This window comes from Oncorhynchus clarkii, chromosome 20 (genome assembly GCF_045791955.1).
Source record: "Oncorhynchus clarkii lewisi isolate Uvic-CL-2024 chromosome 20, UVic_Ocla_1.0, whole genome shotgun sequence".
Classification (NCBI taxonomy): Eukaryota; Metazoa; Chordata; class Actinopteri; order Salmoniformes; family Salmonidae; genus Oncorhynchus; species Oncorhynchus clarkii.
This window is the reverse complement of record NC_092166.1, coordinates 10,249,686-10,265,155: the sequence shown is the minus strand read 5'-3', so window position 1 is coordinate 10,265,155 and position 15,470 is coordinate 10,249,686. Positions and strand designations below refer to the sequence as shown.

Genomic DNA, 15,470 nt, shown 5'->3' with positions numbered 1-15,470 from the left:
ATGTACAACAGTAGATATACTAAGAATGATATGTACAGCAGTAGATATACTAAGAATGATATGTACAGCAGTAGATATACTAAGAATGATATGTACAGCAGTAGATATACCAAGAATGATATGTACAGCAGTAGATATACTAAGAATGATATGTACAGCAGTAGATATACTAAGAATGATATGTACAGCAGTAGATATACTAAGAATGATATGTACAGCAGTAGATATACTAAGAATGATATGAACAGCAGTAGATATACTAAGAATGATATGTACAGCAGTAGATAAACTAAGAATGATATGAACAGCAGTAGATATACTAAGAATGACATGTACAGCAGTAGATATACTAAGAATGATATGTACAGCAGTAGATATACTAAGAATGATATGTACAGCAGTAGATATACTAAGAATGACATGTACAGCAGTAGATATACTAAGAATGATATGTACAACACTAGATATACTAAGAATGATATGTACAGCAGTAGATATACTAAGAATGATATGTACAGCAGTAGATATACCAAGAATGATATGTACAGCAGTAGATATACTAAGAATGATATGTACAGCAGTAGATATACTAAGAATGATATGTACAGCAGTAGATATACTAAGAATGATATGTACAGCAGTAGATATACTAAGAATGATATGTACAGCAGTAGATATACTAAGAATGATATGTACAGCAGTAGATATACTAAGAATGATATGTACAGCAGTAGATATACTAAGAATGATATGTACAGCAGTAGATATGTCAGTGAGCTATGTCAAGAGTCCAGTATATGAATAAATATGTTGTGTGTATGAAACAGTGTAACTAAAATACAATGGACAGTAGTAGAAATAACAGAATGTACAGAATACAGTATTTAAATACACAGTGTGAAACGGGAAGAGTCCAGTGGTTTTAATTTCTCCATAATATGAGTGCAGCTTTGGCTGTGTGTGTGTGTGTGTGTGTGTGTGTGTGTGTGTGTGTGTGTGTGTGTGTGTGTGTGTGTGTGTGTGTGTGTGTGTGTGTGTGTGTGTGTGTGTGTGCGTGCGTGCGTGCGTGCGTTCTTGTATGTGTGTTTGTGATAGCTTGTTTGTGTGTTTTGTGTGAGTGAGTGAGTGTGCATCACCTGGTAGACGGTTAGTGATGGCTGTTCAACAGTCTGATGGTTAATAGAAGCTGTTGTTTAGTCAGCTTTCTTTTGTCTCTGTTAACCTGTTGAGCTAAAGGCTAACCTAAGTCTTCATGTCTACTGCACTACTCAGGTCAAACTATATTAGTCAGTTAGCACTAAACACATACCGTCAATGGAAAATAAGACAGGAATGTCATGAAAATAATCATATGTATTCACTGAATCAGCTGATTCAGAATCCAAACAATCAGAATCAAAACAACTTATAGTCTCTGAACATTATAAATCAAGTCTCTGTTTTAGTTAGTTGTAATGTTCAACTAACTTCAGTCCCCCCCAAAATGAACTAAATATTTCTGACCCCAACATTCTACTCAAACCACGGGTGTATTCACTACACTCTTAGGGAAAAACGGTGCTATCTACAACCTAAAAAGGGTTCTAACTGGAACCAGAAAGGGTTCTCCTATGGAGACAGCCGAAGAACCCTTTTGGAACCATTGTTTTATAAGAGGGTAGGAACCAAAGAGACCTACCTGAATTTGTCCAAAACGTTTTCCGTTGCAAAAACGTTTTTATAGTGTGAAACGTTTTGCAACGGTGTGCGACTAATGAATACACTCCAGCAAGTGACCATGGGTGTGGCTAGGCTACACATCTCAAGGAACCGTGGAACTTTGTGGGTTACAAATTTAATAAACTTTTTTTCATCCCAGTGGGCATTTATTGCTGGTAGGCACAGGATATATTAAAATACAATAATATAGCCAGAAAGACAATACAGTCAATCAGCAATACAGTGAAAACAGTAGTACAGTCCGTGAAATAGTCCATAGTCCGATACTGAAAAGGAGTTTAAAAAATCACCCAATTAGTATAAAAAAACAGTCTGAATATCATTCTATTTTACAGGGAGAGAAAGGCAGCACGACATCGCTTCAAACCTCTGACATGAGAGGATCCTGATTAGGCTTCTGGTTGAAGATCAGAGGTGGAAAAGTGCTCATTTGATAAAAGTCCTCATTTGATCAATTGGACTTCTGAAATATTTCCTCATTTGGGGAAAAACATGTTTCTTTTAGATGTCTGGTCCTGATGTCTGGTTCCTTAGACTACAGTACAGTCAGAGGGAACACTTCTAACAAGTCTAACTAATGAAGGGGAAGGATACAAGTGGTGCACACTACTGAATATTCCTTCATGTCTAATGCACTCTGAGGGGGAACAGGGAACTTTTTTGTTGGAGACTTTACCAACTCTACAATCTGACTTTGCCACTTTTCTTCAGCCTTTGTGTTGACTCTCAGCAGCAGGTGCTGTCTTGTAGGGATATCAATGCTAAATACTTTAGTACTCACTCCCTGTTAGTACTTACTACCTGTTTGGGACAGATCGAAATTTACTGGGGGAGGGGTGGTCCAAAATAGGGAAGGGTTGTCAAACTTTCTTTTTTTCTTTGGGGAGGGTAGTGTGTTTGTTTTGGTGGACACAGGGAGGGTAGTGTGTTTGTTTTGTTTTGGTGGACACAGGGAGGGTAGTGTGTTTGTTTTGGTGGACACAGGGAGGGTATTGTGTTTGTTTTCTAACAATATAGTGCTTATTTTTGTACAAAATATTTGGATAGAAAATGTAAGAATTACCGTACCTTCTATACGTCTATATCTGTATTCCAGACACAGTAGCTATCTGACATAAAGAAATATGTGTTGGTGTCGTAGCATGCCACATACAGTCTCTCTACCTCTCTGGGGTTCGGCCAAAGGTCTCTTTCTTTTTTCAAATGTATTTATTAACACCTGTTACAAAACACAAGAAAGTTTAGTGACATTTGGAGATTGCCAAGCCAAGCCTTCGATACTGGGTAAACCTACAAGGTCAAGGTTGACAGTCTATTTATTGTAGTGTTGAAAACGCAAACATCCACGAATAGCACAGAGAGGCGGCTGCCTATCTACAGTCTTGATATCATTGGCCACTTTAATAAATGGAACACTAGTCACTTTAATAATGTTTACTTATCTCACATTACTCATCTCATATGTTTATACTGTATCCTTCACTATCTATTCTTACTATCTATGGCATCTTAGCCGCTCGGTCGCTGCTCATCCATATATTTTATACTTCTATATTCTCATCCCATTCCTTCACTAGATTGTGTGTATTAGGTTTTGTTGTGGAATTTGTTAGATATTACCTGTTATCTAGAAGCACAAGCATTTCACAACACTCACAATAACATCTGCTAACCATGTGTGTGTGACCGATACAATTTGATTTGAAGTGCCCGATGTCAGTATGCTTTGTTTATTGGTGGTGTAGTACACTGGCACAGAAACCTGTTGGTGGAAAATTAATTGCATATATTTTATATGATTATAAATATGGCATCAAAGTGTTGAAAAACTGATTTCCCCAGAGCTGATCATTGTCGGCAGCTGTCTCTGATGGTTGTGTATTGAAACAGGCAGGTAGAGTGAGCTCGTCTGTGGTGGTCGACGAACCCTCAACCTTCTGGCCCGTAGCCGTGTGTGGTATTGACTGTGCCACAAAATGGCAAAATCGATATCCACGTTTATAAACATAGGGTCGCTACAGTTAGTTTTATTTGTGGTCGTAAACCATATTTTGAGTTAATTCTATGAGGAGGGAAGGTGTTCATTTATTTTATAGTACAAGGGGAGTGTCATGTGGAAATATTTGTAACTTTGGGGAGGGGGGTGTTTTTTTATGACACCGTGAGTTGTCAATTTCGATCTGTCCCTTAGTACTCACTCCCAGTTAGTACTCACTACCTGTTAGTACTCACGACCTGTTAGTACTCACTCCTTGTTAGTACTCACTACCTGTTAGTACTCACTACTTGTTAGTACTCACTACCTGTTAGTACTCACTACTTGTTAGTACTCACTACCTGTTAGTACTCACTACCTGTTAGTACTCACTACTTATTAGTACTCACTACTTGGTAGTACTCACTACCTGTTAGTACTCACTACCTGTTAGTACTCACGACCTGTTAGTACTCACTACCTGTTAGTACTCACGACCTGTTAGTACTCACGACCTATTAGTACTCACTACCTGTTAATACTCACTACCTGTTACCACTCACAACCTGTTAGTACTCACTCTCAGTTAGTACTCACTACATGTTACTACTACCTACCTGTTAGTACTCACGACCTGTTAGTACTCACTACCTGTTAGTACTCACTGCCTGTTAGTACTCACTACCTGTTTGCACTCACTTCTTGTTAGTACTTACTACCTGTTAGTACTGACTCCTTGTTAGTACTCACTCCCTGATAGAACTCACTGCTTGTTAGTACTCACTACCTGTTATTGGTACATGTTTTCATTCCATTACATCAGGTATCTCTGGACAAGGTTAAGGAATTTAAATTTCAGTTTACTTCTTGAATAGGAATGGACACCAAAGTCCATAGTAGTCCATACTGTATAGCGTATAATTCTATGGGTTATTTGACATTCCAATTTCATGAACAAATCTATCTAATTGACACCCCCCCCCCCCCCCCTCCCCTACAGTATGAATTCAAATTGAAGAACATGAAGAATAAGAAGGTCAACATCATTGTGTCTGCCGATGGTGTAAGGGTGGTTTTGAGAAAAAATAAAAAGGTAAGGCCCCTTCGACAGATGACACCCCGATGAAAACAGAATGTCAAAATGTTGTTCTTTATTAGGATTTATTCTATCATTGTATTGGATACTTTTTCTTAGTCCCCTTCAATTTGACATTGTATGAGTTTGGCTGTCTTGTGTCGTGTTCATAATGCACACTAACATCAATTATTATATTACACTGAAGTCAATGACACATACAGTACATTCGGAAAGAATTCAGACCCCTTGATTCTTTCACATTTTGTTACGTTACAGCCATATTTTAAAATGGATTAAATAATAAAAATGTATTCAGCAATCTACATACAATACCCAAAGCAAAAAATCAGTTTTTCAACACTTTGATGCCATATTTATAATCATATAAAATATATGCAATGAAAAGCGAAAACAGGTTTTTAGAATTGTTTGCAGAAATACCTTATTTACATAAGTATTAGACACTTTGCTATGAGACTCAAAATTGAGCTGAGGTCCCTCCTGTTTCCATTGATCATCCTTGAGATGTTTCTACAACTCGATTGGAGTCCACTTTTGGTCAATTCAATTGATTGGACATGATATGGAAAGGCACACACCTCTCTATATAAGGTTCCACAGTTGACAGTGCATGTCAGAGCAAAAACCAAGCCATGAGGTCGAAGGAATTGTCCGTAGAGCTCTGAGAGAGGATTGTCGAGGCACAGATCTGGGGCAGGGTACCAAAAACATTCTGCAGCATTGAAGGTCCCCAAGAACACAGTGGCATCCATCATTCTTAAATGGAAGATGTTTGGAACCACCAAAACTCTTCCTAGAAGTGGCCGCCCGGCCAAACTGAGCAATCAGGGGAGATTGGGAGGTTTCCAAGAAACCGATGGTCACTGACAGAGCTCCAGAGTTCCTCTGTGGAGATGGGAGAACCTTCCAGAAGGACAACCATCTCTGCAGCACTCCACCAGTCAGGCCTTTATGGTAGAGAGGCCAGATGGAAGCCACTCCTCAGTAAAAGGCACATGACAGCCCGCTTGGAGCATGCCAAAATGCACCTAAATGACTCTCAGACCATGAGAAACAAGATTCTCTGGTTTGATGAAACCAAGATTGAACTCTTTGGCCTGAATGCCAAGTGTCACGTCTGGAGGAACAGAGAGATCCTTGATAAAAACCTGTTCCAGAGTGCTCAGGACCTCAGCCTGGGGCGAAAGTTCACCTTCCAGCATGACAACGACACTAAGGAAACAGCCAAGACAACACAGGAGTCGCTTCGAGACAAGTGTGGGGCGGCAGGTAGCCTAGTGGTTAGAGCATTGGGGCGGTAACCAAAATTGTTGCTAGATCGAATCCCCGAGCTGACAAGGTAAAAATCTGTTGTTCTGCCCCTGAGCAAGGCCACTGTTCCTAGGCCATCATTGTAAACAGGAATTAGCTCTTAACTGACTTACCTAGTTTAAAAATATACATATATATTAAATATTTATTTAAAAAAATATATGTCTTTCCATGTCCTTGAATGGCCCAGACTTGAACCTGATTGAACATCTCTGGAGAGACCTGAAAATCGCTGTGCAGCAACACTCCCCATCCAACCTGACAGAACTTGAGAGGATCTGCAGAGAAGAATGGGAGAAACTCCCCAAATACAGTTGCACCAATCTTATACCCAAGAAGACTCGAGGCTGTAATCGCTGTCAAAGGTGCTTCAACAAGGTACTGAGTAAAGGGTCTGAATACTTCCTGTATCTAAATGGTATATCTCTGGGTATTTTTTTTATATAAATTTGCAAACATTTCTAAAAACCTGTTTTTGCATTGTCATTATAGGGTATTGTGTGCAGATTGATGAAGGGAAAAAAACAATTTAATTAATTTTGGAATAAGGCTGTAACGTAACAAAATGTGGAAGTAGTGAAGGAGTCTGAATACTTTCCGAATGCGCTGTACATCTACAGTTTCCGCGTGAAGGAAACGTTATGTTATATGTTTTCAACAGTGTGAAGTGTGTAACTGGTCCTTACAGAGGCAAAATAAAAAAAGTAATTTAAAAATGTATCCTAAAATATAAAAATACAGTGTTCTGATCAACATTCTTTGCATATGGAGGCAGAATGTGTTGACTTGCCAAAAGATGGAATACCATCATAGCTCTCTGTCCTTCATGGAAGCTGCAAGGTCCTCCATATTGAATGTCTGCAGATGGAAAAAAGTTTAAGTCCATATTTATTTTAGGTGAAACACTTCATATCTGAAGTGAATCTGTTCCTAAGTCATAGCAGTGAATTGCAGCATTGTGTTGTTCTCTGGTTGTCTTCCAGAGGAAAGAGTGTTCATGGGATGACAACACAGTCATGATAACACAAGACCCCATCTATAGGTAAGGGAATGTCAAAGTGTCCTCAAACATAACACTCTTTTTAAAAGTCCAATGCGGCCATTTAAAAAAAAATCTCAATATCAAATCCTTTCTGGAAAATAATAAAGTACCTGCCTGAGATTGTTTTCAATTAAAATGGTCCAAAAAGAGAGGTTGGGAAGTCTCTTTCCTATTGGTCTATAATCTAATTTACAGGAAGTCTCTATCATAATTTTCACTATTTAATAGTATTATTCCAACCTCACAGTGTGGAGAGGAAATATATATAACACACAGGAAAATCATGTTTTTCACAGCACGGAGCCTTGAAAATGTTTTGGGGGTATTTTTATACATGGATGACTTTTGGTTGAGTAGTTAAAGGCCCAGTAAGGTCAACATTCAGTTTTGTTGATGAAACTAACACTGTAACAGTATGAACATGTGATCAGTGTTATTTCCTAGTAGAAAAAACTATATTTGGGGGGGGTACATTTTACCCCATTTTCATGATATCCAATTGGTAGTTACAGTCTTGTCCCATTGCTCCAACTCCCGTACGGACTCGGGAGAGGCGAAGGTCGAGAGTCATGCGTCCTCGGAAACATGACCCTAACAAGTCGCACTGCTTGATTAACCCCGAAGCCAGCCACACCAATGTGTCAATGAAAACATTGTATAGCCTGCGACCGATGTCAGCGTGCATGCACCCGGTCGACACAAGAAGTCGCTAGAGTGCGACGGGACAAGGACATCCCAGCCAGCCAAACCCTCCCCTAACCCAGACAACGCTGGGCCAATTGTGCGCCACCTCATTAGTCTCCCGGTCACATGATTGAACCCAGATGTGTAGTGATGCCTTTAGCACTGCGATGCAGTGCCTTAGACTGCTGCGCCACACGGGAGGCCCCTGAAAATACAATCTACATAGGATGTTCTAATCAACCGCTTGCATGGGCGGAAGATTTTGGCTTGCCAGGTGACATCACCAGGCAGTAAATTGGTTAGTAGACCAATAACCAAGAGAGTAACAGCCAGTTTTCCCCTTCCCCACTCAGACCACTCCCAGACAGTCCTAGAATTTTTTTAAATTGAGAAATAGTTTTTGCTTTTTTTTGTTTGTTTTTGAATTTGAATGGAAAACTATTACAGTAAGTTACTTAAATTATTACAGCGAAAGGATTTGATATTGATATGAAATGGCTGCATTGGGCCTTTAAAAGTGAAATCAATCAAATTCTCATCTATCATTACATTTTTCCCGTCTCATTTAGGATTTTCTATGTGTCACATGACGCCCAGGAATTGAAGATCTTCAGTTACATTGCGAGAGATGGACAGAGCAACATGTTCCGTTGTAATGTCTTCAAATCCAAGAGGAAGGTAAGACCTTAGAGATCCTATAATTCTACAGCTCCTTCAGAAAGTATTGCCTTGACATTTTGTTGTGTTACAAAGTGGGATTAACACGTATTTAATTGGCATTTAGTGTCAACGATCTACATAAAATACTCTGTAATGTCAACGTGGAAGAAAAATGATAAGAAAAATTATAACTTTTGTAGAACATTTATGAAAAATAAAACACTAATATACAGTATCTTGATTATATAAGTGTTCAAGCCCTTGAGTCAATACGCGTTAGAATCACCTTTGGCGGCTGTGAGTCTTTCTAAGAGCTTTGTACACCTAAACCCAGCAAGAAAAGAAATGTCCCTGTCTTTCAAAGATAATTCATAAAAATCCAAATAACTTCACAGATCTTCATTGTAAAGGGTTTAAACACAGTTTCTCATGCTTTTTCAAAGAACCATAAACAATTAATGAACATGCACCTGTGGAACGGTCATTAAGACACTAACAGCTTACAGACGGTAGGCAATTAAAGGTCACAGTTATGAAAACTTAGGACACTAAAGAAGCCATTTTACTGACTCTGGAAATCCCCAAAAGAAGGAGGAGGCATGAGGACTGCAGATGTGGCCAGGGCAATAAATGGGCACAAACCCACCGTCGCTGGAACAGACAGGACAGGCAAAAAGTGCTCTTCAATGACGAGTCACGGTTTTGTCTCACCAGGGATGATGGTTGGATTCACGTTTATCGTCGACGGAATGAGCGTTACACCGAGGCCTGTACTCTGGAGCGGGATCGATTTGGAAGTGGAGGGTCCGTCACGGTCTGGGGCGGTGTGTCACAGCTTCATCGGACTGAGCTTGTCATTGCAGGCAATCTCAACGATGTGCGTTACAGGGAAGACATCCTCCTCCCTCATGTGGTACCCTTTCTGCAGGCTCATCCTGACGTGACCCTCCAGCATGACAATGCCACCAGCCATACTGCTCGTTCTGTGTATGATTTCCTGCAAGACAGGAGTGTCAGTGTTCTGCCATGGCCAGCGAAGAGCCCGGATCACAATCCCACTGAGCACGTTGGATCGGAGGGTGAGGACTAGGGCCATTCCCCCCAGAAATGTCCGGGAACTTGCAGGTGCCTTGGTGGAAGAGCGGGGTAACATCTCACAGCAAGAACTGGCACATCTGGTGCAGTCCATGAGGAGGAGACGCACTGCAGTACTTAATGCAGCTGGTGGCCACACCAGATACTGACTGTTACTTTTGATTTTGACCCTCCTTTGTTCAGGGACACATTATTCAATTTCTGTTAGTCACATGTCTGTGGAACTTGTTCAGTTTATGTCTCAGTTGTTGAATCTTGTTATGTTCATACAAATATTTACACATGTTAAGTTTGCTGAAAATTAACACAGTTGACAGTGAGAGGACATTTCTTTTTTTGCTGAGTTTAGATTGTACAATATTTGCACATTATTTTCAAGTCTTGCCACAGATTTTCAAGCCGATTTTAGTCAAAACTGTAATAAGTAGGCCACTCAGGAACATTCAATGTCGTCTTGGTAAACAACTCCAGTGTATATTTGGTCTTGTATTTTAGGTTATTGTCCTGCTGAAAGGTGAATATGTCTCCCAGTGTCTGTTGAAAAGCAGACTTAACCAAGTTTTCCTCTAGAATTTTTCCTTTGCTAAACTCTATTCTGTTTATTTTTATCATAAAAATCTCCCTAGTACTTGCCGATAACAAGAATACCCATAACATGATGCAGCCACCACCATGCTTGAAAATATGAAGAGTCGTACTTTGTGTGTTGTGTTAGATTTGCCCCAAACATAATGCTTTGTGTTCAGGACAAAAAGTTAATTTCTTTGCCACATTTTTTTGAAGATTTACTTTAATGGCTAATTGCAAATAGGATGCATATCTTGGAATATTTGTATTCTGTACAGACTTCCTTCTTTTCACTCTGTCAATTAAGTTAGTATTGTGGAGTAACTACAATGTTGTTGATCCATTCTCAGTTTTCTCATATCACAGTCATTAAACTCTGTAACTGTTTTAAAGTCACCATTGGCCACATGGTGAAATCCCTGAGTGGTTTCCTTCATCTCCGGCAACTGAGTTAGGTAGGACGCCTGTATCTGGGTGACTGGGTGTATTGATACACCATCCATAGTGTAATTAATATCTTCACCATGCTCAAAGGGATATTCAATGTCTGCTTTTTTATTTTTACCCATCTACCAATAGGTGCCCTTCTTTGCAAGGCATTGGGAACCCTACCTGGTCTTTGTGGTTGAATCTGTGTTTGAGATTCACTGCTCGACTGAGGGGACCTTATAGATAATTGTATGTGTGGTGTACAGAGATGATGTAGTCATTCAAAAATCATGTTAAACATTATTATTGCACACAAGAGTGAATCCATGCAATTTATTATGTGACTTGTTAAGCACATTTGTACTCCTGAATGTATTTAGGCTTGGCATAACAAAGGGGTTGAATACTTATTGGCTCAAGACTTTAAATTGTTCATTCATTTGTAAACAGTTCTAAAAACATAATTCCACTTTGTGTTAAAGCCAGTGACAAAAAAAATCTAAATTTCATCGATTTTAAATTCAGGCTGTAACAAAAAAAACGTGGAAAAGGTCAAGGAGTGTGAATACTTTCTATATATCTTTTATGTAATTCTATGGTTAAGACAGTGTGTATCGCTGTGGGAGTGGGCTGGGTATGAGATGTAAATTATCCACAGGATCCAGATCAGTGGCATATAATCAGTGGTATATAATCAGTGGTATATAATCAGTGGTATATAATATGTGGTATATAATATGTGGTATATAATCTGTGGTATATAATATGTGGTATATAATCTGTGGTATATAATCTGTGGTATTTAATCCATGGTATATAATCTGTGGTATTTAATCCATGGTATATAATCTGTGGTATTTAATCCATGGTATATAATATGTGGTATATAATCTGTGGTATTTAATCTGTGGTATATAATCTGTGGTATATACTATGTGGTATATAATCCGTGGTATATAATCTGTGGTATATACTATGTGGTATATATATATATATTTTTACCTTTATTTAACTAGGCAAGTCAGTTAAGAACAAATTCTTATTTTCAATGACGGCCTAGGAACCGGAAGGTTGCAAGTTCAAACCCCCGAGCTGACAAGGTACAAATCTGCCTGTTCAGTGGCAGAACGACAGATTTGTACCTCGTCAGCTCAGGGGTTTGAACTTGCAACCTTCCGGTTACTAGTCCAACACTCTAACCACTAGGCTACCCTGCCACCCCATATAATCCGTGGTATATAATCTGTGGTATATAATCCGTGGTATATAATCAGTGGTATATAATCAGTGGTATTTAGTTTGTGGTGTATAATCCGTTTATCTCTACAGGGTATCAGATATGTGGCAGCAGCTGCTTTGGGAAGGGGGCTGGGTATAGGGCACTGTGCAATGATGCATTAAAGGAGCCTTGGAGCCTTGGGACTCTTGGATCAATAGAGAGTTTTGTCTATACACAAACACACACACACATTGTCTCATCTACAAGATCACAGTTGCACACAGTACACACATGTGATGACTTTCAACTCTGCATGATAGAAAAATGTTCGTAGAAAAGAATGGCACGCGACTACCCCATAACTGCATATCAAACAGCGGAAATGTTCTTCATTACAAAAGCCTGGATAACAACCCTTCCAGTGAGGTTGACTTCACCATGGATACCAGGCATGTACCGTTGACAGTGACTGAGTGAAGCAGCATACTAATTCATCACAAATGACACCCTATTCCTTATTGGCCCTGGTCATAAGTAGGGCACTACATAGGGATGCAGTCAGAGAGAAAGAGGCTTTTAATTCTGACATTTGCAACGTGTACCACCTGCCATCTGTACCAGAAAGTAAAGACACAGAATGTAATCCCCTATATGGTGTAGTCGCGCTTCTCAGATGCCTCCAGCCCTGAACCTCTTATCTCGGACTTCCAGATCAAACCTTGTCCAGAGGAGAGGAGGGTAAACTGCTGATACTGGGTTTGGTAACCCTGGCTCCCATTGATCACTGTTGGGTTTATAGAATCCCGAAATTCCTAAATTGGCCTTGTGATCCAGATGGTTATTTTTTGAGAGCAGTGCTAGTATCTCAAAGGTCGTGAGTTCACTTCCCGTTGGGCCATGCAAAATTAAAATTAGTGGTGATCCTTTTAGTGGTGATCCTTTTGGATTGAGGCATCTACTGGAAATAGCTCAAATGATCATCATATGGTACAGTATGGTACTTACTATACACAGGTAACATAGAATATCATAAACATATAACGGTGGTCATTATTGTTGCACCGTAGGAGCACACGGTCTTACACACACAACACTGGCCCTGTGCTTACCGACATACAGTGGTGATTGACAGCCTTGTGGCAGCATTCCTCCACAGTATGAATGTGGGGCATTTTAAAGCACCTGGTCAATGTGCCACTGAGTGCACAAGACAACCCTCTTTCGGGCGTTGCGGCATAATTGCTCTAAGGGCAAGAATGTATAACGTTGGAAATAATGAATTACTTTGGTTACATAATCAATGGATTTTTGAGTTCGTTGTGCCTTGTAGGGAGGGTCTAAAGGAAAAGCTTGAGATCCTACGGCTCTGGAATGAACCAATCCATTACAACGACAGCATGCACCTACTGAATTACTGTGCCGTCTAAAACTCTCTCCCCTCCTTCTTTTGTTGTCCTCTCTCTCCCCCATCTCTCTCTCTCCCTCCCATCTCTCCCCCTCCCTCCTCTGTCTCTCCCCCTTCTTCCTCTGTCTCTCTCCCTCCCATCTCTCCCCCTCCCTCCTCTGTCTCTCCCCTTCTTCCTCTGTCTCTCTCCGTCCCTCCCCATCTCTCCCTCCCCATCTCTCCCCCTCCCTCCCTCCCTCCCCATCTCCCTCCCTCCCTCCCTCCCTCCCCATCTCTCCCCCTGCCCATCTCTCCCCCTCCCTCCCTCCCTCCCTCCCTCCCTCCCTCCCTCCCTCCCTCCCTCCCTCCCTCCCCATCTCTCCCCCTCCCCATCTCTCCCCCTCCCTCCCTCCACTCACCTCCCTCTCCCCTTTTCTTTCACCCCCCACCCCTCTAGTCCCAGGCCATGCGCATTGTGCGGACAGTGGGCCAGGCCTTTGACGTGTGCCACCAGCTGACCCTGCAGCAGACAGGGGAGCAGAGCTCTGAGGATGGACTGGACACCAATGCTACCGATGCAGATGGGGAAGACGCTGTGCCAGGTGTGACTCACTTGCCCATGCACCATACTGCCTTATTACATTATACCATTTTATTACCTAGAACCATTTTACTACCTAGAACCATCTTATTACCTAGAACCATATTATTACCTAGAGCCATCTTATTACCTAGAACCATCTTATTACCTAGAACCATCTTATTACCTAGAGCCATCTTATTACCTAGAGCCATCTTATTACCTAGAACCATATTATTACCTAGAGCCATCTTATTACCTAGAACCATCTTATTACCTAGAACCATCTTATTACCTAGAGCCATCTTATTACCTAGAACCATATTATTACCTAGAGCCATCTTATTACCTAGAACCATCTTATTACCTAGAACCATCTTATTACCTAGAGCCATCTTATTACCTAGAACCATCTTATTACCTAGAGCCATCTTATTACCTAGAACCATCGTATTACCTAGAACCATATTATTACCTAGAGCCATCTTATTACCTAGAACCATCTTATTACCTAGTAGCGTCCTATTACCTAGAACCCTCTTATTACCTAGTACCGTCCTATTACCTAGATCCATCCTATCACCTAGATCTATCTTATTACCTAGAACCATCTTATTACCTAGAACCATCCTATTACCAAATCCATCTTATTACCTAGTACTGTCTTATTATCTAGAACCATCTTATTACCTAGAACCATCTTATTACCTAGTAGTGCCTTATTACCTAGTACATACTGTTCTATATTTGCACAGTGGGGACATTCTCTTCTGAGACTCAATCAGTTAGAGTGTGTTGTGACTCTAGAGAAAGTGGAGAGGAGCCAAATTCTGATTCGATGTTTCAAGCGTCTTTGGGTCTGAGAAAATCTCTAAAATACAGTTAGTTTGTATAAAAAAATGGGTTATGTTATACGTTTTTGCTGGTGGTAGTTGGTCCCTATGTTAGTATGTTTATGATTTGTTTTCTCTCTCCATCCATCTTTCTGTCTCTCCATCCATATCTCTCTCCATCCATCCCTCTCCATCCATCTCTCTCATTCAGCCAAGACGAGGTTGGCATTGTCTGATTCGACTGACCTTGAAGCCACCACAGAGGAGAGCATTGACTGTTTGTCATCTGACCTGGACAAGACCAAAAGACAGGACCCTCTTAGTAAAGATGGGAAGGTACTGAGTCTTATTCATTACATCACACTGTAACGAAACGTTTTGCAACAGAAAATGTATGTGGACACCTGCTCATCAAGCATCTCATTCCAAAATAATGGGCATTAATATGGAGTTGGTCCCCCCTTTACTGCTGTAGCAGCAAACTCTTCTGGGAAGGCTTTCCACTAGATTTTGGATCGTTGCTGCAGGGACTTGCTTCGATTCAGCCACAAGAGCATTAGTGTGTTCGGGTACTGATATTGGACGATTAGGCCTGGCTCGCAGCCGGCTTTTCAATTTATCCCAAAGGTGTTGAATGGGGTTGAGGTCAGGGCTCTGTGCAGGCCAGTCAAGTTCTTCCACACCGATCTCAACAAACCATTTCTCTATGGACCTCGCTTTGTGCACGTGGGCATTGTATAAGGGCACAAGGCGAGATCCAAATGCAGAGAAAGGAGGAAAATGATTGAGCTCCGATATTTATTAGAACAAAAGGGGTAGACAAAAGGCAGGTCGGAGACAGGTGAGAGTTCATAAACCAGGAAGACTCGAAAA

The 15,470-nt window shown here is 40.6% G+C and overlaps 1 protein-coding gene across 1 annotated transcript in view; it reads left to right on the top strand.

Moving 5' to 3' along the window:
- LOC139377246 (carboxyl-terminal PDZ ligand of neuronal nitric oxide synthase protein-like) overlaps window positions 1–15,470 on the top strand; it is a 30,916-nt gene that overhangs the window by 8,215 nt on the left and 7,231 nt on the right. The window contains exons 3-7 of the mRNA XM_071120252.1: window positions 4,695–4,787; window positions 7,088–7,146; window positions 8,400–8,508; window positions 13,642–13,786; window positions 14,809–14,933. Coding sequence (XP_070976353.1) covers window positions 4,695–4,787; window positions 7,088–7,146; window positions 8,400–8,508; window positions 13,642–13,786; window positions 14,809–14,933 — 531 coding nt within the window. The remainder of the gene's footprint in view (window positions 1–4,694; window positions 4,788–7,087; window positions 7,147–8,399; window positions 8,509–13,641; window positions 13,787–14,808; window positions 14,934–15,470) is intronic.